General features: G+C 43.3%; 1 protein-coding gene across 1 annotated transcript in view; it reads left to right on the top strand.

Moving 5' to 3' along the window:
* Positions 1-2,205: 2,205 nt before the first annotated feature.
* Positions 2,206-21,004, top strand: part of Pld1 (phospholipase D1) — a 123,900-nt gene continuing 105,101 nt past the window's right edge. The window contains 7 exon segments of the mRNA NM_001246828.1: positions 2,206-2,365; positions 3,274-3,401; positions 7,842-7,987; positions 8,304-8,409; positions 9,900-9,965; positions 18,682-18,740; positions 20,137-20,229. Coding sequence (NP_001233757.1) covers positions 2,206-2,365; positions 3,274-3,401; positions 7,842-7,987; positions 8,304-8,409; positions 9,900-9,965; positions 18,682-18,740; positions 20,137-20,229 — 758 coding nt within the window.

Genomic DNA, 21,004 nt, shown 5'->3' with positions numbered 1-21,004 from the left:
GCAATCGAGGCTGTGTGTCTAGGTTTTGGAGACTTGTTATCTTAAGAGCTGCCTAAGTTGGCCCCACATGGCACACCCACCCTCTCCACAGAACCAGAATCCAGCCAGGTGGCTCCTCTCAGGGCATTCTATTCTCAGGAAGTTCAAGGCCTTGGAGGAGGCCTGGGATGAACTTGAAGTTATGTAGCTGTTTCCCCAACCCATACAACCGGTGTACTGTTGTGGAATATTCCTTTACACTGTATGAAGATATATGTCACTGTGACTGGTTTAACAAAAAGCCAAGAAGCCAATTGCTAGGCAAGATTTTCAGGGCAGAGAGAATGCTGGGAAGAAGGGTGGAGAAGCCAGCCAGATGGAGAATGAGTGAGATACACAAAATGGGGTAAAGGTAAAGTCCCATGGTAGAACGTAGATTAATAAAAATGTGAGTTAACTTAAATTAGAGAGCTAGTAAGAAACAAGCCTAAGTCCAACGACAGTGTTCCTTAGCTCATCTTCACATTTTTTAAAATTTGTATTTGATCTATCAGTGTATGTGTAAATAAGTATACATGAGTGTGTGCATGAGTGCATGTGAGTGCGTGCATGTGTGTGTGTGTGCCACTGCACACATGTGAAGGTCAGAGGATGACTGCCAGGAGCTGGTTCTCGCCACTGTGGGATCCAGAGGCTGAACTCAGCTTTGTACATTTTACATTTTCATCATTGCTATTGCTTCTTGTACACGGTGAATGCTAAGTGAATGTTTGTGAGCTGCAGTAGACAATGAGCATGTGCAGAACAGTTAGCCATGTAAGACTCCTCTCAGTTTAGGCCCGGCGGTATCAGAGATGGTTTCTATATTGGACAATATGAATTTTTCATCTAACTCTGTCAGTGTGTTCAGGGTTTAAGCTTCTGTATTTTAAATGAAGATAAAATCTATATGAAGTCTTCTCCCTGGGTACTGATGTGCAACGACTCAGGTTATGAAGTGTCAGGATGAAATAGAGCCCACCAGCTTTCATAAAAGGGGGAGAGAAATGCAATCCTAACACCTCTGCTATCTTTATGAACAGGTATATGAATCCATTTCTTTTTAAAACGCACACACCTCAGCTCATGCAAGGTCATGGCCTCACATCTCCAAGTGGTAGTTCACATCACTTGGGAAAGCCAGCCCAGAGAAAATGTAGAAGGGCTATGTCATAAAATTTTTATTTTTACTATTGGTTGTGCCCGACATTGCCTGTTGTTGAATGATATTGCAGATGAGTGTCAGAGGACTTCTGGGTGTCAACATTAGTCTTTTCAGTGTGGTTTTTAGGGTCATCAGGCTTGGGTGACAAGCTCCTTTATGCACTTAGCCATCTCACTGGGCCATAAAAGTCCTTTGATTTTCTTTTGGAAAGTGTTACTTATTTTACATGTATTCTGCATTTTATGTGCACCTTTCTTCCTTCCTCCCTTCCTTCCTCCCTTCCTTCCTCCCTTCCTTCCTCCCTTCCTTCCTTCCTTCCTTCCTTCCTTCCTTCCTTCCTTCCTTCCTCCCTCCCTCCCTCCCTCCCTTCCTCCCTCTCTCCCTTCCTTCCTTCCTTCTTTTCTTCCTTCCTTCCTTTCTTCCTTCCTTCCTTTCTTTCTCTCTCTTTCTTCCTTATTTATTTATTTATTTATTTATTTATTTATGCATTCATTCATTCATTTATTTTGAGACAGGATCTTACTATATAGCCTTGGCTGGTCTGGAACTCACTATGTTGCCCAGGCTGGAGTTGAACTCATATGATGTGCCTGCCTATGTCTTTAGAGCACTGTTTTGTATTCTTTATTTGAACATATTTATTAAACAAGGAGGCATATCTTTATCTCTGAAAAAGCATCCCAGTCACTCTTTCTTCAGTCTTCTCACTTAATCAAGTGCATAAAAGGCAATTAAATGCTGCCATTTTGTTCCATGTGGAGTTGCTTTACTTTTTTCTCTGCAATCGCTTTGCTCCATGTCAGTTAACGAGGTAGGAACTGTTTGAGTGTGCTGCCATGAGTGCAATCAATAGAATGGCTGTTAGAGATATCCAGGCCCCACCTAGAGTTGGTCTCTTTGTCTATGCTATAGCTAAGCCTGGTTCCAAACTGTGTGAAAGAAAGGGATTTTCACAATGGAATGTATCTGAGTGATGACTGTTCTTCCTCCTCAGCCCCTCTGCTTACCTCTGAGAACTCAGCATGTCACTGAAAAGCGAGCACAGGGTGAACACCTCAGCACTGCAGAAAATCGCTGCAGACATGAGCAATCTAATAGATAACCTCGACACCCGGGAACTCCACTTTGAGGGAGAGGAGGTAGAGTTTGACACATCTCCTGGAGACCCCAAGGCTCAGGAAAGTAAGTACAGATGATGCAGGGACTGGTCAAGACTTCCTCAGGGTTGGTTGTGGGGCACAGAGGTAAATAACAGAGCAACCACCTTTCTTGGAGAGAGGGCTTCCAGAAACTTTTTAACTATGTTTTTTTTTTTTTTTTTGATATTCTGTTTGATCATGGCTCTGTCTCTTCAAGACATTGATCTCTCTGAGTGACCAGATCCCACAGTCGGCATGACCAGATCCCATGTCTCCCAGCAGCTCTGAGGCAGAGTCGGGCTATGCTCTCCTGTGGCTTTGCGGCCCCTAATTTATGGTTCTGCCCAGTACCTAGCTTATTTCCTTGTTTTGCAGGCTATCCCAGACTGAATCACAAGGTGTATAACTTCCCCAGGAAAGTTACAAGAGTAATTTCCATTCCTTTGTCTCTGGGATTTCTCTGCATGTCCTTCTCTGGGCTTCCCTGTCACTCTGTGCCCGTCAGCTGCCTCCTACTCTTGATTTAAGCTACACCTCTCCTGTCCAGACCTTAAGAGGAAGCCTCTCTTCCCCTTTAAGGACCCATCATGCTGTCTCTGATGGAACATAGCGTCCCTTCGTGCTCTCCCATCTCAAGGCCCAGTCATGGCTCCCTTACTCCTGGGGCCCTGTGATACTCTCCTACCTCAAGGCCCAGTTGGTTCTGAGGCTCTGCCTCCTAAGAAAGATGATTCCTGGGTGGAGGTGGGGGTGGGTGGGGTGGGGGCCAGTTTTATGTCAACTCCTTTCCCAAAACGATCATGTGGGTCTCCTGGGTGAAACTTGGGTCATCAGGCTTAGTGGCAGCACCTTCACCCACTGAGCCATTTCATCAGCCTCATCTTAGATTTTGAAGAGGTGCAGCTGCTTCTGTCTGTGACTGGAATAACCTGTTCCCTCTGTCCTTTGCAGAGTACATCCCATTCTCTTCCATTTACAACACTCAAGGATTTAAGGAGCCCAATATCCAGACCTACCTCTCCGGCTGTCCTATTAAAGCCCAAGTACTGGAAGTGGAGCGCTTCACGTCTACAACCAGGGTCAGGGCACTTTGGGTTCATCCGGGTTTGGTTTTTGTCAACTATGTGTCAATAAACAGCCCTGACTTCCTGACTCCGGATTCCGTTCTCCCAGCTGTGATGCTATTGGTTGAGCTTTAGCTACCACCTCATGTAGTTGTTTCTTTTTTTTATACTCTTTGCTCTTTGGAGGGCCCACCACCCAGCTCCCAAATAATCACTCAGAGACTTATTCTTACTTATGAATGCCTGGCCTTAGGTTGACTTGTTTCTTGCCAGCTTTTCTTAAATTATCCTGTCTACCTTTTGCCTCTGGGCTTTTATCTTTCTCTATTCTATATATCCTCCTTTGCTTATTACTCTGTGGCTTGCTATGTAGCTGGGCAGCTGGCCCCTAATGTCCTCCTCTCCTTCTTTTCTCGTTCCTTGTTCTTCTCTTTTTCTCACTCTATTTATTCTGTGTCTGCCAGCCCTACCTATCCCTCTCTCTCCTGCCTAGCAATTGGCTGTTCACCTCTTTATTAGACCAATTGGGTTTTAGACAGGCAAAATAACACAGCTTCACAGAGTTAAACAAATGCAACATTAAACAAATGTTCCACAGCATAAATAAATGTAACACATCTTTAACTAATATTCCACAACAACATCTAAGTGCTCTTTACATCTCAGGATTTCACTTCCTTCTCATGTATTCTTTATTCTTATCTACCTCTTTTCCCCATTTTATGAACAGTGATCCTTGTTGTTGGAGATGGGGTCTCATGGAGCCAAGCCTGGCTGTCATCCCTTGCTCTTCCTTCCTCCACCTCCCCAGGGTTGAGATTATAGGTATGAACAGCTATGCTGCTACAGTGTTTCTTTATTTTTATCTTGGATAGCACTCAAGAGCAGGTGAGGTGGTTTAATAGGTAAAGGCTCTTGCTGCCAAGCCCGAGAGCCTAAGTTTGATCTCTGAAACCAGGTGAGGGAGTGGAGAACTGCCTCCTGGAAGCTGTCCTTTGGCCTCCCCTTGAGGTCTGTGACATATGGGCATGCACACAGGCACACAGACACTTAGAAAAATAAGTAAATGCATGAAAAGAAACGAATACGAACATATCATTCCAGTAACTTGGCTTACATTTGTTAGATCTTAAACCTAAAACGAAGGCTAACTGAGGTGCCTATTTAGTACATCAAAGTGGACCTGGCCACCAGGTTCTCCCAACACCCCTCAGTCCCTACCTGTTACAGGGTAAGTGTTCCAGCACAGGGCTGGATTTCCCTTCCCCAGCTGCCCTTCTGTATATAATCCTGCCATTTTCGTTACCCAGCAATTTCTGTCTATGTTCTCCCTTCCATCCACAATAAGCCTTCTCCTCCACTAAGGAGCAGTCTTGTCCTTCCTTCTGGTTTCTTTATTTCATTCAATATCCATTCTAACTGAAGGCCAAGTATAAGTCAAGAGAAATTTTTAGCCGGGTGGTGGTGGCGCACGCCTTTAATCCCAGCACTTGGGAGGCAGAGGCAGGCAGATCTCTGTGAGTTCGAGACCAGCCTGGACTACAAGAGCTAATTCCAGGACAGCCTCCAAAGCCACAGAGAAACCCTGTCTCAAAAACCAAAAAAAAAAAAAAAAAAAAAAAAGAGAGAGAGAAATTTTTATTTTTCCTATGCCTTCTTTATCAAGAAACTATGAGTGCTACTTATCTCTTAAAAGAAAAAAAAAATGTCTGGACATTGGTTTGTAGATGCTATTATATTCATAGGCACCGCTGAGAGAATTCAGTTGGCAAATTCTGTCTCTCATTTATTTTTGGGACTTTACCCTTCAGTCCCTGGGACCCTGCTCTTCAGCCCCATGGATCCTTTCCTCAGTCTCCTACATGTCACCTTCAGTCCCTGGAGTGCCACCTCCGTCTCTGATACACCATCCTTTCTGTTTTCTCTGAGCACAGCAAGGCTTTGGAGTAGACTATCTCTGTGGAGCAAAGCTGCGCCCTCAGAAACAGACTGGATCAGGAGAGGTCTGGGTAGCTGTTTGCTTGCTGCCGCTTGGATTTCATAGTAGTAGGGGACCTTTGTCCCTCAGATTAAGCAGTAGTCAACATTGAGTAGGCCACCACCAGCTTCTGCTTTCAGGCACACACAGAATCATACATAACCTTTGGTCAAGGGGCCGTCAACAGTGCCTGTCCCCCCACCCTCTGCCTCCTCACTCCCCTATCTCCCCCTGGCCCCACCCCCTCACTCCCCTACCCTCCACCCTGCCCATGGCTCCAGCCCCTCCACTCCCCCACCCCTCAGTGTTCCCAGTCTCTTAGGGGCAGCTAGGCAATTATGCCTTCCTGTTGGTTTAGAGGCATGATCTGTCTGATTTTGTTCTATAGACTCCAATTGACACCACCCTGTGCTGTTTGGCTCTTTTCTTTCCTTCCCCCTCTATCTCTCCTGTTCTTCTCTTTCAGAGACAGTCTCATGTAGCTCCACTGACCCTTAAATTGTTGTTATGTACCTGATGCTGACCTTGAACTCCTGCATCTACTGAGTGCTGGGATTTATTCACTGCAGGGGTTCTGAATCTAGACAGAGGTACTGAGCCCTGCTTTAGGCTTTTTCTTTGTGTTAGGTTCCCATCTCTTGATGAGCCATGTCTCTAATGCCCTTTGCCTCTTATTTTCCTGCTAGCTTTTAGATGGCAAGGCATATTGTTTAGGGCTTGCACACAAACTCTGGAGCCTGACTACAGGACTGAGTTTGTGTCTTTGATTTGAAATCTTGAACAGGTTACTGAACCTCTGAGTTTCTGCACCCTCATCTGAACACTGGGTCTAATGGTGCTTACCCTCTGTGTTTTCTGTTGTTAAACCCATTGGTCAAGAATAAGACCACTACCACAGTCTAAGGTCAAATTTGAAGCAGCTTTAATTAAATACTGATCAGGTTGATGTACTCTCTGGCCTGGCCTGGTCCATTTCTGGTTTTTTGGAAAATGGCCTTGAGCACATTTTACAGGGGCTTAAAAAGGCAAAACCCATAATTCACTGCATTTCCAACAAGGTCCAATCAGGGGAAAGAATACATCCTGACATACTTCCTGACTGCATACCCCCCACCTACATCCAAAGAGGGGTAAGCATACATCCTGATGTACTTCCTGCCTGCATACTTCATGCCTACATCCAATCAGGGGTGAGGGTACATCCTGACATAGTTCCTGTTCGTGTACTTCCCGCCCACATGTGATCAAGCACATCCGGTACAGATGAGTCAAACAAGCTTGTTTAGGGGAGTGAAAACATGTGGCTTGTTATCTCCCATAAACAACAGACTCTAACAATTCAGGAACTATCTGTCCTTGCTCGGGGGCTTACAGATCAGAATCATTTTTCTTTCATGGACCTCTTAAGCATAGTAATTAAAACTTAAAATGCAATTTGGCTCTCACACTTTAAAGATTTAGCACCGATGCTGACAAGATCACACTCATGTTATGCATGTATATTCAAAACTGTAGCAACTTTCTCTATCCAGTGTTCTTGAAGCCTAGCAGTGCCTTAGGCAGGGGTTTGGGTAGACAAGACTGGACCTTGGAATGTTCTTTTTTGAGAAGAAGAGGTGGTATCATGATATGTGCCATTTGTTTAGGACAGAAATGACTAAGACGCTGGTCCTGCCTGCTTGGAGTTCCTTGCTGCTGCCTCCTCTCAATCTGCAGCAAGTCTTCACTTTCCATGTGTGATGAGGGCCATTGGTATTTATCAGGGTCTCACTTACCATCTCCTTCATTTCTGTGTGCAAATATGTGTGGGTGTAGTACAGTGTCTATACGTTGAGGGAAAAGGGTTGGTAGAGGTTTGTCTGTGTGATACATAGCTTGTTTCATCTAATTTATCATGTGAACATTTAAGAAAATATTTCTATAATTGATTGCTTTAAAAGAAAATGTTAAGCATGATGGTTTACAAGTCAATTAGATCCCTAATTGAGATGCCACCTACAATGAATGGCCACTGTGAAATTGAGAGTTAATTTTCTGTAAGGGTGTGGCCCCTGGTGTGTCTACCATGCTCTGGTGGGTGTGGCCCCTGGTGTGTCAACCATGCTCCAGTGGGTGTGGCCCCTGGTGGGCCCAGGCTACTCCAGTGGGTGGTTCCTTCACATGAGTATATGGGCACAAATTGAACTGGGTGATTTATTTTTAAAGAGAGAGAAAGGAAGGATAGAGGAGGTAGAAGGTGGGGAGTGTATCTGGGAGGAGGGTCCAGGGGTGAATATGATCAAAATACACTCTACGAAATTCTAAACAAATTAATAAAGATAGTATGTTTTTAAAAATGCTAAATACTAACACAAAATAAATAGACAACTTAGGTGTACTTTACTATTACTTGACAATTAGCTGTTGTTTGCTGAGAAATTTCAGAACTTTCCCCATCTAAGATAACAATAATTTTTTTTTAACATCTATCACTGTAGGTGCCAAGTATCAATCTGTACACTATTGAGTTAACACATGGGGAATTCACATGGCAAGTGAAGAGGAAATTCAAGCACTTCCAAGAGTTTCATAGAGAGCTGCTCAAGTACAAAGCCTTCATCCGAATCCCCATTCCCACGAAAAGGTAACCACGGCAGAACTAACATAGTTACCCCACTATGCATGAATGGAAGTGCGTTTTATCCTTTTCATAAAATGTCCAGTTGGCGTAAACATTTTCAATTGCATAGCTCTTATAAAAGTTAGTCACCTCAGCTGGGTACATTGGTGCAAGCCTGTGGTTCCCAGTGCTTAGGAAAAGGGAACAAGAGGAATTCAAGGTGAGTCTGGCTACATAGTGAGTTGGAGGCTGGCCTGGGCTAGATGAGAATGTTTTAAACATTGACAGAATGAAAATAAACCATGACATGAAAGATAATACACATGTATCTATATTTTAGACATACTTTTAGAAGACAAAATGTCAAAGAAGAGCCCCGAGAGATGCCCAGTTTGCCTCGTTCATCAGAAAACACCATCCAGGAAGAACAGTTCTTTGGCAGGAGGGTGAGTTTTCTCTGTTCTGCTGCTTTATGCAAATGTAATTTTACTTATTACCGTGTGTGTGTGTGTGTGTGTGTGTGTGTGTGTGTGTGTGTGTGTGTGTACACCCATACACACTCATAGAGTGTGTATGTAGTGATTAGAAGACAACTTGTGAAGTCAGTTCTCTCCTTCCATGTTTTCATGGCTTATCAAGATCAAGCCCAGGTCTTGAGGCTTGTATGGGAAGCCCCTTTACCTGCCTTCTCTCTGGCTCTTGTGCGGTTTTGAAATCCTTTCTCAGCACTGTAAGGACCTAGTACTTAAGGAGGGGAATGTGGTTGATACACCCCCACCCCCAACCCCAGGCTGACTGACACCTGGCTTTGCTTTTCTGGAACTTAGACATCTCCTGGTTTCCCAAGCCAAGGAGGAGGCAGAGTGTTTGTTAGATAATGGACAGCTATCTTCCCGATGGAACATCCCTGGGCTTGAGGGGAGAGGAAGACAGCATATTCCAATAGGTTTTGAGAGTCACTCCTAAAAAGCAGACATTTCTACCCATTTATTTGATTTCTAAGAGCTCATTTTAAATATATGTGAAATCATATTCCTCCTCCTTAAATGGGGTGGTTACGGTCTGAAATCATCGAGATGGAGCACAAACAGGAGAGAGAAGACAAGGTCAAGGGCATCTCTGCCCACCCTGCTTCAGTGACTGTCTGGTGTCACTAAGGCAGGGGATAGATTTGTATTAGCATATTAGTAATTCTGTCATTTTTATCAGTTCAGTTCTGGAATCTGAAATGTGTATGCTGTAGAGAATAGAGACCACCAAACTAGTCTACATGCAACAGTCTTTAAAATAAATTCAAACACCTAACTCTTATGGGCAATGTTGTTCTGCTAAGTACAGAAGAATAAAACCACACAGCTAGAGGCTTGTTAGCTTTAAGGTTAGCACTGCCACTTGACAGGGTCACTAGGAGAGAAGCCTCTGGACATGCCCAGGAGGGTTCTCTGGATTAGGTTTACTGACGGGAAGAATGACCTTAACCATGAGCGCTCATGGGCTAGGGCTCAGGACTGAATAAAAAGGAAAGAGCAAACTGAGCTCCAGCCTTCCCCACGCTGCCTCTGACTGTGAGTGCTGAGAGACCAGCCAGCCTCCCATTCTTGCCATCGTCCCTTCTGCTCCACAGTAGACTGTGTCCTCTCAAACTGTAGGCCAGAATAAACTCTTTCTTGCTGGGTATTTTGTCACAATAATGATGAAAATAACAAATTCGAAGACCTAAACATCTTGAAAGTTAAATATTAATAGCAAGAAGAGCTTTAACTAACACCCCAAGAGTATGATAGGTGTTACACCTTACTGCCTAGCCATGGAGTATAGTTATATATGACTGACAGATGTTTAAATGAGACCTGATATCATCATTTCGATTGTTTAAATTTTCCACAGACATGATTGTGTTCAAATGTATCCAAAATATTATTTTTTTTTATTGTAGAAGCAACTGGAAGATTACTTGACAAAAATACTAAAGATGCCCATGTACAGAAACTATCATGCCACGGTAAGTACCCTCCAGTGGTCTTAAAGGAACCTATAGAATCCTAAATTGAATAATTTCATGAACATAAGTGCTTTGGGTTCTTGAGCTGCACTAAATTAATAAATACAAAATTGTTTTGGCAGTCGATCTGGCTTCAAGTTTACAGTGATGACTGTGTTTAAAATACTGAGTAGAACTTGGTCTGTCTGCACCAATAGATCCAAATAAAGTTGGAATGCTAAACCAGCCCTCTCCTCCCCTCAGGTTTTTAGAATAAAACAAACAAACAAACAAAAACCCCAAAAAACATTTCAATGCAAACTGTCAAGCAGAGTTGCATACACACAGATTAGATGAAGCCTAATTTCATTGCCATCTGATTGGTGTTTTCTTCTGAAAGTGAGAAGCATGGGAAAACCAGGGAAAGAAAGACCTCTTGCAAAATATAAGAAAAGAGAAAGAGAAAATGGTAGTGCTGAGAAGGGCCACAGAGGCTGAGCCTGGAAGGCCAGCAGCCAGCCAGCAGGAGGAAGCAGGCTTTGCAGTGTCAGCAAACAGAGCTTTGCTTCCCAGAGGCCCTTGAATGGGGAGTGGAGTGTTTTTTAAAAGATTAGCTTTCAGTTCTGCTGAGGTCTGAACAATGGTGAATGCCTGGATTATAATATTTCTCTCTGGTAGCACCGACTGAGGTTGGCTACACGGAAGTGTTGCATGTAGAATGTATGAATCCACACAGGTGTGCCTTGGCCTGTGCCTTGGAGAATGGTGACTCATAAACACAGGGACTGAAGAGGGGAGAGGAAGGGAAAGTGCCTGGCTCTGCTGTTTCTTGTGCAAGAGCTTCCCCATTACTGTCTGCTGGGCCAAACACACCCAGATGATCCCTATTTACGCACATGGCCTGACCCAGGCTTCTGATGCTTGTGCGATGGTCTGCAGTGAGGTGGTCATGGACTTGAGGAGCCTGTAGTGGCCTTCAGTGAGGAACTTGTGATGGCAACAAACCCCACTGTTTTAACAAGGAAAGCAGTCCCCAGCTGTGTTCTCTGAGCTCAGGAGTGCTGCTCCTTTTACTTTAGACCTATGCACATGTGACCTAGCATCTGCCCTCCCTCTGGCTTGCTCCTCTGCTCGTGACCTGACCTGCATCATTTTTTTTTTTTTTTTTTTTTTTTTTGGCTTAGAATAGTTCTTGCTGAGTTCGGTCTTCTCTTTCCAGCTGCATCATTACATTTTAGATTGTAGTGTGTAGTAAAGGTGTGTATATTTTTAAAAGATGTTTGGTTTAATTACTGTTCCAGTCACAGAAATCTTTCCAAATTGAAGCCACATTATATTTATAAACCCCAGGGTACCTATAAGTACCACTTTTGGAGGAGAAAAGCTAGCTCCCAACCTAATGAATGTACCCTCCCCACTTGTTCCTGATGGTTGACCAGATAGTCCCTACAACAGCTGAATCCTCCCTAGCGATTCAAGCAAGGGTACTATTGATATATCTTAATTTGCTAGCATTTCCGTTCATGGTAAATTTCACCCAGCCTCAAGACTAGATACACAGACAGCCTATCATTTTGTAAAATTAGATTATTGTCTATGTGTTTCCTGTAATAACTGAGGAATATTTAAAGTCCCAAATGCAAAGGACATATTTCAAGTTATTTATTTATTTTGCAATGTAACATCCTTCTGCTTAATAAATCAAGCCTCTTTGAAGTTAACTCAAGGCTTTTGTTTTCGTGTGTGATATATGCATGCTTAGAGGTTCACTTGTGTGCGTGGGTAGGGGGTCAGAGGTTAATATCATATGTCCAACTCTATCTCTTTCCAACTGACTTTTGAGACATGATCCCTCAGTGAACCTGGAACTCAGCAATTAGCAAAGTTGGCTGGCTGTGGACCTCCCTTCTCCAAGGTCTGGGAGACAGGCATTAGTTGCCATGCCCAGAGTTTATAAGGGTACTGGGGATCTCAACTAAGGTTCTCATGTTTACATAATAAGTTCTTTACCCACTGAGCTGTGTCCTTAGCCTTTAGTTCAGGTCTTTAAGACTAACCACCGGCCATAAGTCAAGGGACTGGATAGGATACATGTTTAACTCTACAACTTTGCAGATCTATATTTAAGGACAGGGGTATAGCTTAATTTATAGAATGCCTGCTCTAAGTTCAAGTCCCAGAATTGCACAAGACACTGTGGTGCTGAATGCCTGTAATCCCAGTCATCAGAGCGAGAAGGAAGCAAGAGAATCACAAATTCAAGGTCATCTTCAGCTACATAGTTTGAGGTCACCCCCAGCTAATTTCACAGAGATGAGACCCCACCACTTCAAACAAGCCTACAAACAAACAACAAAGTTAACATGCTGTCTTTGGAACCTGTATTTTTAACAAAAGTTTGGGTGGTGGTTCTCATCAGGAGATTTGGGAACTAAATTGCCATGCTATGGCTTATTTGGACTTGTGTGAAGGACTTTAAAGGCCCAAGAAAGGTTTGCTGTTACAGTGTTGGTTTAGGAGGATTTACCCAGACAGATGGAGCTGGGCTAGGCCTCAAAGGCTGAGGTCTGTTTTGCTGAGAGCTAGCCATGACTAGTTCTTCCCTTCCTGCTACACCGTCCTTTGTTGATTTTCCCCAGGAGCATGGAGACTTCTTCTGTTTTTAATCTCCTTTTTCTAGCTCTGACAAAGTAGCCTAGCTTTTAAGGGGACTCAATGTCAGGCTCCCCAGGGAAATTGCCTCATTAGGTTCTCCTGACTAATATGTAAAAATTGCACTCGGCAATGCAAAACTGCAGCGCTCACCTCAGAGTAAGAGATGATTTGGGGGCCAAATATGACTGGTCATGTGCTGGGAACACAGCCTCGGGCTTCCCCAGATCCCATGTTCCCCCTGGGAAGTGGTTATGTGAGATCTCAATAGTTACAGAATGAAGAAAATCCTTAGTCACATCGGTGGGGACAAGCAGGTGGGTGACTGCAAAGCAGGGACAACTCAGATACAGTTTTAGGTAATATTTGATGAATTTCTTAGCCTTTGGATTTATGAAAGCCAGTGGTTGGTTAAGTTTGTATTGTGAAGCTTTGGTAGTCACAAGGAAGTTAGGTCATACACGGGGATGACAATGACTGATTTTCAAAGGGACACTAAATAGTCCTATAATTTGACTCTCGTCTGCAAGGTTGTATCTTGCCATAGTTAGTCATTTGTGGAATCTTTAAGGCAAAGACAGCATTTCCCTCTTTTCATCATCATGTTTGAGAACTATCACAGTGTGTTTCACTTCTATTGACATAATCACACACACACACACACACACACACACACACACACACACACACACACACACACACACACAGAGAGTCACCATGTGACTGAGCTGTGCAACACCAGGGAGAAAACTGCAGGCAGAAAATCTTGTGGTCTGAGATTTTTCTGGTATTGGGTGTCAGACAGAATCCACAATTTGGGTGTTTTAGGTGCAAACTGGAAAATGCTTTTCTCCCAGGGAATTAAAGGAAGTGGATATGTAACAGTAATTGTGTTGTTCCCCTTAAGATTAAAATCAGGACGTAGAACAAAATGCCCAGTTTCCAAGAAAAGGCCATAAACTGCTGGCAGCCCTTGGCAGTTGATTGGTCAGTCTGCTGAGGTGACGTCTCTCCAGGGTAGGGATTAGCTTGAAACATTAGATAAAACACTATAAACACTTCTCAGATCAATATTTCTGACTTCACTTCTCCCTCCTTTTGTAGGGCAAGTAAAATTAACTGAAGGTGAGGAATAGGTAATAAATAAAGAGGCCCTGCTTCCATAGCAACAGAGAGAAACTGTGCTGGCTTGAAAGGCTACATTTTCAAATTAAGTGGTTTGTGTGTTGTTTTCCACGGCCGAATCTTGGGGGTATGGGGCGGGGGGAGAGTGCACACATGACCATGAGTTTTGTCTACCCTTTCTTCTCTCCATAGATTGGATGTCTTAGTCTCCTATAGCTGTGTAAGCTGGTGTATACAGGAGAGAGGCAGAGATTCTTGGAGTACCTGGTCCTGCCTCTCTCCATCTATACTTGCACGTGGTTCTGCTGAAAGCTCTTGTCTTCCTGTGTCTTATAGCTTCCTGATCAGCCATCTTTAAAGTGTTGTTGCTACTTGCAGCATGAAAGGGGTCTCTGAATATTGCTCTCCCTTATAATACAAACCAAGATGTCCGAAAAGGACAATGTGGGTGTGATCGATAAATCATCTCCACAGCAGGTTGCTACCTACCCAGACAGTTTGCAGCTTGCTGGTTGGCATGGAAACCTTTGTGCTCCCTTGTTTCCCCCATTTTGCTAGCTTTTAAGTTTCCAGTTGGTAAGGCACAGTGGCATTTTGTGCCAGAGACCCCTTCCACCCAGTGCCAAGAATATTTTTCATTGAATTGGATGCAACTGCCGCTTCCAAAATGAAACCAAGATTAGTTCTTTTTACTCAGCCCTGTGGGATACTATTCTGATAAATTGGTTTTAAGTCTTGGTTTGAGAAGCACCTGTCTCAGTGAAGGACCAAATTCTTACTTAGCATTGTCAAAACACTGAGAATGTTAAACAATATAATCTTTTTAAAATTTTGTGCTTTGCTAATTAGTTTTGCCTCCCACTTCACCTCGGCACAATTAAGTCTGTATTAGAATGCCTAAAGGCTGGACAGCCTCTCTCTCACAGTGCTGGCTTTTCCTCCACATGTTTCTAGTCTACCTTTTGTAACTATCAAGTAAAACCTTTTTTGTTCTTGTTATGTAGTGTTTATTTTTCTAAGTCCATGTGTTTATGTTTATGAGTGTGTGTGTGTGTGTGTGTGTGTGTGTGTGTGTGTAAGTTTGGGCATATGTGTTCCACCACACACCCATGAAGGTTAGAGAGCAACTTACCCGTGTCTGTTCTTTTCTTCTATCATGGGACTCGGAGGTCGAATCCAGGTCCTTAGGCTAGTGAAGCAAGTTCCTTTACCCACAGAGCCATCCTGCTAGCCCTTGTGTGGGCTTTTTGAAACAGGGTCTCACTACATAGCCTTGACTAGTCTAGAATTCACTATATCTACACCCAGGTGAACTTAAAGTTGTGGTAATCCTCCTGTCTCAGTTTTCTGAAGAAAATTCTAAATTTTAAATTAATATGTAAGTGAGATGACTCAGTAAATAAAAGTACTTGCTATCAAGCCTTATCTCCAGGACTCACACACAGTAGGAGAGGGCCCATTTCCAAAAGCTGAAATCTGAGCAACATTCAGGAGACATGGCAATTGAGTACACACACACATATACACAAACACACACACTTACACATACACCAAATAAAACTACTTTTTAAAGAAAATATCTATGTGTTAATAGACATGTGGTTTCCCCTAATTTTTTTTTTTATTATTATTTGAGACAGTGTCTCATGTAGCCCAGGCTAGCCTCATACTTGCTATGTAACAGAGGATGAACTTGGCTGAGTTCCAAGGTCTGGAATTACAGGTATGCAGTACCACCCCTATGTTGTAGAATATTAGTTGAAGATGTGTTACATTTGTTTATGCTGTGGAATATTTGTTTAATGGTGCAAAGATGTGTTGCATTCTTTTATGTTGCGTTTTAACTTTGTAAAGCTATATTACTTTGCCTGTCTAAAACACTTGATGGTCTAATAAAGAGCTGAATGGCAAATAGCTAGGCAGGAGAGAGACTAGGGCTACCAGGCAGGGAGAATAAATAGAAGAAAAAAAAGAGAAGAACAAAGAACGAGAAAAAAGGAGACGAGTATGCAAGGGGTCAGCCACCTAGCTACACAGCCAGCCATGGAGTAAGAAGTAAAGAAAGATATATAGAATATAGAAAGGGGAAAGCCCAGAGGCAAAAAATAGATGGGATAATTTAAGTTAAGAAAATCTGGCAAGAAACAAGCCAAGCTAAGGCTGGGCATTCATAAGAAAGAATAAGCCTCTGTGTGAAATATTTTGGAGCTGAGTGGTGGGCCCCCAAAGAGGAAAGAGGAAAAAAATCCAACTGCATCCTGCTTATTGTTTGTTATTATTTTTTTCTTGTTGGCTTTTGTGACAGGGGCTTGCTGTAGCTTGCATGGGTCTTCCCTTAGCCTCCTGACTGCTGGAGTTACAGATGTGTGTATCACATGCTGGGCTTGCTTTCCAGAATCATTACTTCCACGTCTTATTCTTCTATTTACAAGTTCTGTTAAGTTACACAAGTTAGCTGTCCCCAGTAATGGTTTTTTCAGATGTTAACCAGGATGGACATTGTCTGTTTGCTTCTTGGAGATAAATTAAAAAGCCATGACTTAGGATTCTAAAAGATTTTGGTTCTCATATTTACAATCTGTCATTTCTAAGTAACTACATTTCCCAATTGAATTTTTTTTTCCACAAACCAGATAGAAATTGTGCAGGGCTGACCCACGAGAAATGAAAACCAAAGACCTGGACTTTCAGAATCCTAATTTATAAAAGTGCCATATGTAAATATATTCAGTGGGGGATTTTAGAAGTTATTTAAATCCTTTTAAATTTGAAAAGTTTACTTTCTTCAAAAACACATGCAGGAACCTTCAAAGTCCTGACAGATCTGAGACAGTTCTTTTTTTTTCAAAGCTGATATTAGATATTTTTAAATACGTAAATGTTTCAAGGAAAACTGCTGTTTCCTTTTGTTAATCGCAGTTAGAAGCCAGGTACAGCTTCCTCTGACCATCCAGCTCTGCCCTGATCTGGGGTTTATGACTACTATGTGACTAAATGTTTCTTCCACTGGAGTCTGTTGCTTGTATAATATCCCGTCTGCTTCCCCATCCTGGGTGAATATTTTTTCTGTTAAGGGTTTCTGTTTTGAGTACACTATGTGGCAAGAGATTGAACTTCTGATTTCTCTGCCTCTGCCTCCCCAGCACCAGGAATGCTGGTATGTTGAACTTCGTTGGCTTATGAAGAGCTGGGGAGAGAAGCCAGCCCCCTGCCAACTGAGCTACATTCCCAACTTGTCTTTGTTTTCTGTCTGGCTATTATTGATCCGGTACAAGCATTACTGGAACACCTCGGCTTATGATCCTTTAAAAAGGAACCTGTACATTGGGAGCATCCCATGTTCAATTCTAGTTGTTGCAAACACTTTTGAGACAAACCCCTGGCCTGTGTTAAGCACTGCATGTTGTAAATTCCCATGTTTCACTGCCTGCCTCTATGTTTACAGTGTGCCCTCACCTCACTATCATATGCAGGGAACTCATTTGAAAGTAAATGTTGATCTGGGTATGACAGTATGCGCATGATTCCAGCGCTGAAGCAGCAGGTCATGGGCTTGAGATTGTTCTGGGCTACCTAGGTAAGACTTGTCTCAAAATCAAAACAAAATAACAAAACACCAAACACACACACACACACACACACACACACACACACACACACACACACACACACACACACACACGAGAGAGAGAGAGAGAGAGAGAGAGAGAGAGAGAGAGAGAGAGAGAGAGAGAGAGAGAGAGAGATGAATGTTGAATGACATTCTAATTTTGGTCTAACTTGAAATCAGTTCTACCACCCCTAGCTCTATGGTCTTGGTGGGTTAGTTTCCTTAAACCATGGATTGGCAGATCAAAACCTTTGTGCCAAATTGAGTTCGCAGACTGTTTTTATATGTTCTCTGTTAAGAATAGCTTTTGTAGCTTCCCTCTCCTCCCCTCCCCTCCCCTCCCCTCCATTCCCCTCCTCTCCACTCCTCTCCCCTCCCCTCCCCTCTTCCTTCCCTTTTTTCTTTCTTGAGACAGGGCCTCATGTATTTGTGCTAGCCTTGAACTCACTGTATAGCTGAGGATGACTTCAAATTTCTGGTCCCCAGATTTTACCTCCCCAGTAGCTGAACCCTGTTTTTTTGTTTTTGTTTTTGTTTTTGTTTTTTATTCTCTTGTATTCACAAAGTCTCACTTGCTACAGCCACACCCACTTGGGTATCCCCCCAGTCTATGTTCACATTATAGTAGAAAAGCTGGGCATTTGTAACAAGGAGTCAATGGCCCACAGAGACCAACATATTTGTATATTTTTGTTGTTTTGATGCAAAAAAGCTCTACCTATGCTTGTATTAATCTTAGTCTCCTTTTTATGCTGGGAAATAGTAATATCAAAGGGTATTTAAGAGAATTTGTGAAGAACCACTTAATGCAGTATGAGCATGTAAAAAGCCCCCAGTAAACTGTGTCAGTAAGAGTCATTATCGTCCATCCCAACTCACAGAGGAGTAATTCTGCCGGTGGTAGCTCAGCCCAGCAAGCCCAGATTCTCCAGAACTTGAGGGGAAAAGTTCCAGGCCTGGGCCACTAAGTGACTCCAGGTCCACTTGGACAACTTAGTAAAACCCAGTTTTACTAAGAACAGAGACTTGGAATGCAGCTGAGTGACAGAGCCTGGTGTGTGTAAAGACCTCTTGGACTCCTGGTGCAGGGGGAAGTTCTGCTGCACCTGATGTTCCTGAATCTCTGGCCTCCTAGGCAGTGTGGTTTTTCATCACTCCTTTTTCCTTTTCTCTACAGCTCGACTGCTTCTGTCTGTTCTTTTCCATCCCTTGTCTCCCACTTCCATGTGCTTAAGATCAGTCCATCTTCTAGAATCCTCACCATCCTGTCTTCACACATGCTTTATTTTGCATACATCGTGCCATGAAACCCTCTCCTCTGAAAACAACTGTTTTGTGTTTCTTTTTTAGACAGAGTTCCTTGATGTAAGCCAGCTGTCTTTCATTCATGATTTGGGACCAAAGGGCCTGTAAGTTTCAGGGTTGGGTCTTTACAGAGAAGTGTGATGAAGCTGGTGGGTATGAATGCCTGATGCCATAGCTGGTGACAATGATGGGACAGCTAGGCCTTCTTGGGGCTTCTCCCGCCATACTAGAGTGAGATACTCTAGTCTGCAGAGCGCCCCCTGCAGGAAACAGTGGCGGCAGCCCTCTCATCTTCCTGGTATCCTGACAGCACCTCGTGCTAACCCACCAGTGGGAACATTCAGTACACATAGTACTCTCCCAGCGGTGAGTGATCAAATGCAAATACATAAGACACCTTCTCCCAGTCACTTATGCCAGGCATTACAGCTCCTTTAAATGAGGATTTAAAAGTAATATTCGTAAGGAAATTTACTCAGTGGCTCTTTTTCCTTCACAATATTAGGGCTTGCTCCTACAAAGGGCTTACTCTTTTGAATAATATTTTTTATTAGTTTTAGTTATGTGTCCATGTATGTTTGTGTGGGTATATACACACAAGTACAGGTGCCTCTACAGAGTTCAGACGAGGGTGTCTGATGACTGTGAGTTGGGTGACTGTGAGCCCAAGGATGTGGGTGCTGGTCCTCCAAAAGAGTACTGGATGTTCTTACCCACTAAGCCATTGCTCCAGCCCCAGAGCTTACACTCCAATTTTAGTTAAGCGCAATGCTGGTAGCCATTTCAAAATTATTTTCTCAAGTTGTTGTTGTTGCACATTTTTCAAAATCAAGACATTAGGTTTGCTTTTTGTTTTTGTTTTTGTTGTTTGAGACAGGGTCTCATATAGCCCAGGCTTGCCTAGAACTCTTTTATGTAGCTGAGGATGACCTTGAACTACTGAATCTCCTGTCTCTACCACCCAAATGCCAGGACGATAGGCACATGCTACCATACCCAGCTAAAAAGATCAGCACTTCATAGCCAGTAGCTTTGGTCTACTTTCTTCATATGGCTTGATTGATAGAATTGTGTGTGAAGCCAGACTCTGGAGGGGGGCAAACCCCATCTCAGCTGCAGTCACGGTGGCTGTCCCACTCACCATCTCTGCTGCAGTCACAGTGACTATCCTACTCCCCAGCTCAGCTGCAGCCATAGTGGCTGCAGGGACGGTTTAGCCTTAAGATACAGAAGCCAGGGTGCAAAGATTCTACATCGTGTCCGATAGATTCACTGGCCCATGAATGCTAAAAGGGTTACATTTGGCCACAGTGCTTGTAAGAGTCTACTGTTGTGCCCAGGCTGATAAAGAGAGCAGTGAGCAAGTGGAGAGTCAAGGAGGGGGAGAGGAGAGGGGAGTAATATGAGAGATGTTTTATACAGTCCCGGGCTGTGAAGCTGAGCAAGGCAAGTGGGAACTGTAAATGTGAACTTGATGGCTTAATGTGATGTCTCCTTCAGGGAGGGGATGATCATGAAAAGATCTGGGGGACACAGGATACCAGGTTTGAATTGCTGTGGCCAAGGAAGAGCCTGCTACCGATGGTCAAAAAGGTAGGACTTGGGAGTTTTATGTATTTGGTTGAATAAACTGATCATTTAGGTGTTTATAAACTAGCTTTGCTTGTTTGTAGCCTAGTCTGGACTCAGCCATTATGTCTTACATGAACCTTGAACTCCTGGTTGCAGCAGTACTTTCTTGTTGGGACCATCAGGTCACCAACAATAACACGAGGACTTATTATTAATTATGAATGCTTGACCTTAGCTTAGGCTTGTTCCTAACTAGTTCTTATAACTTAAATTAACCCATATTTTTAACCTATGCTCTGGTACATGGTTCGTTACCTCATCTTCATATTGCCCAACCATCTTCTTCTCTGTCTGGCTGGCAATTCCACCTTTCTTCTTCCCAGAGTTCTCTCTCTGCCTAGAAGTCCCACCTATACCTCCTGCCTAGTTATTGACCGTTCAGCTTTTTGTTACACCAATCACAGTAGTACATATTCACACAGTGCACAAATATTTCCCAACACCTGGGCTCCTTCCTTCACTTCCTAAGTGGGGCATTACAGATGTTTACTGGCATGACCAGCTCTCAAATGTGACCTTGCATCTCCTTAGACTATAAGCAATGGTATAGGAAAGCCAGAGACTCCCACATGAGCTGTCTTCTTACCCTCAACTGTACAGAACCTTGGGCAGAGGCTAAGGTACATGGAGTTTGTTAGATGTTGTAACAGTAGCAGAGGAAGACAGAAAGAAAGAGCAGTGAAGGGAGCTCCAGAGGATCATGGGTAACACAAGCTCGCCATGCAAGGATGAAGTT

This window comes from Cricetulus griseus, assembly GCF_003668045.3.
Source record: "Cricetulus griseus strain 17A/GY chromosome 1 unlocalized genomic scaffold, alternate assembly CriGri-PICRH-1.0 chr1_0, whole genome shotgun sequence".
NCBI classification, from domain to species: Eukaryota; Metazoa; Chordata; class Mammalia; order Rodentia; family Cricetidae; genus Cricetulus; species Cricetulus griseus.
This window is presented reverse-complemented; position numbering and strand designations above follow the sequence as displayed.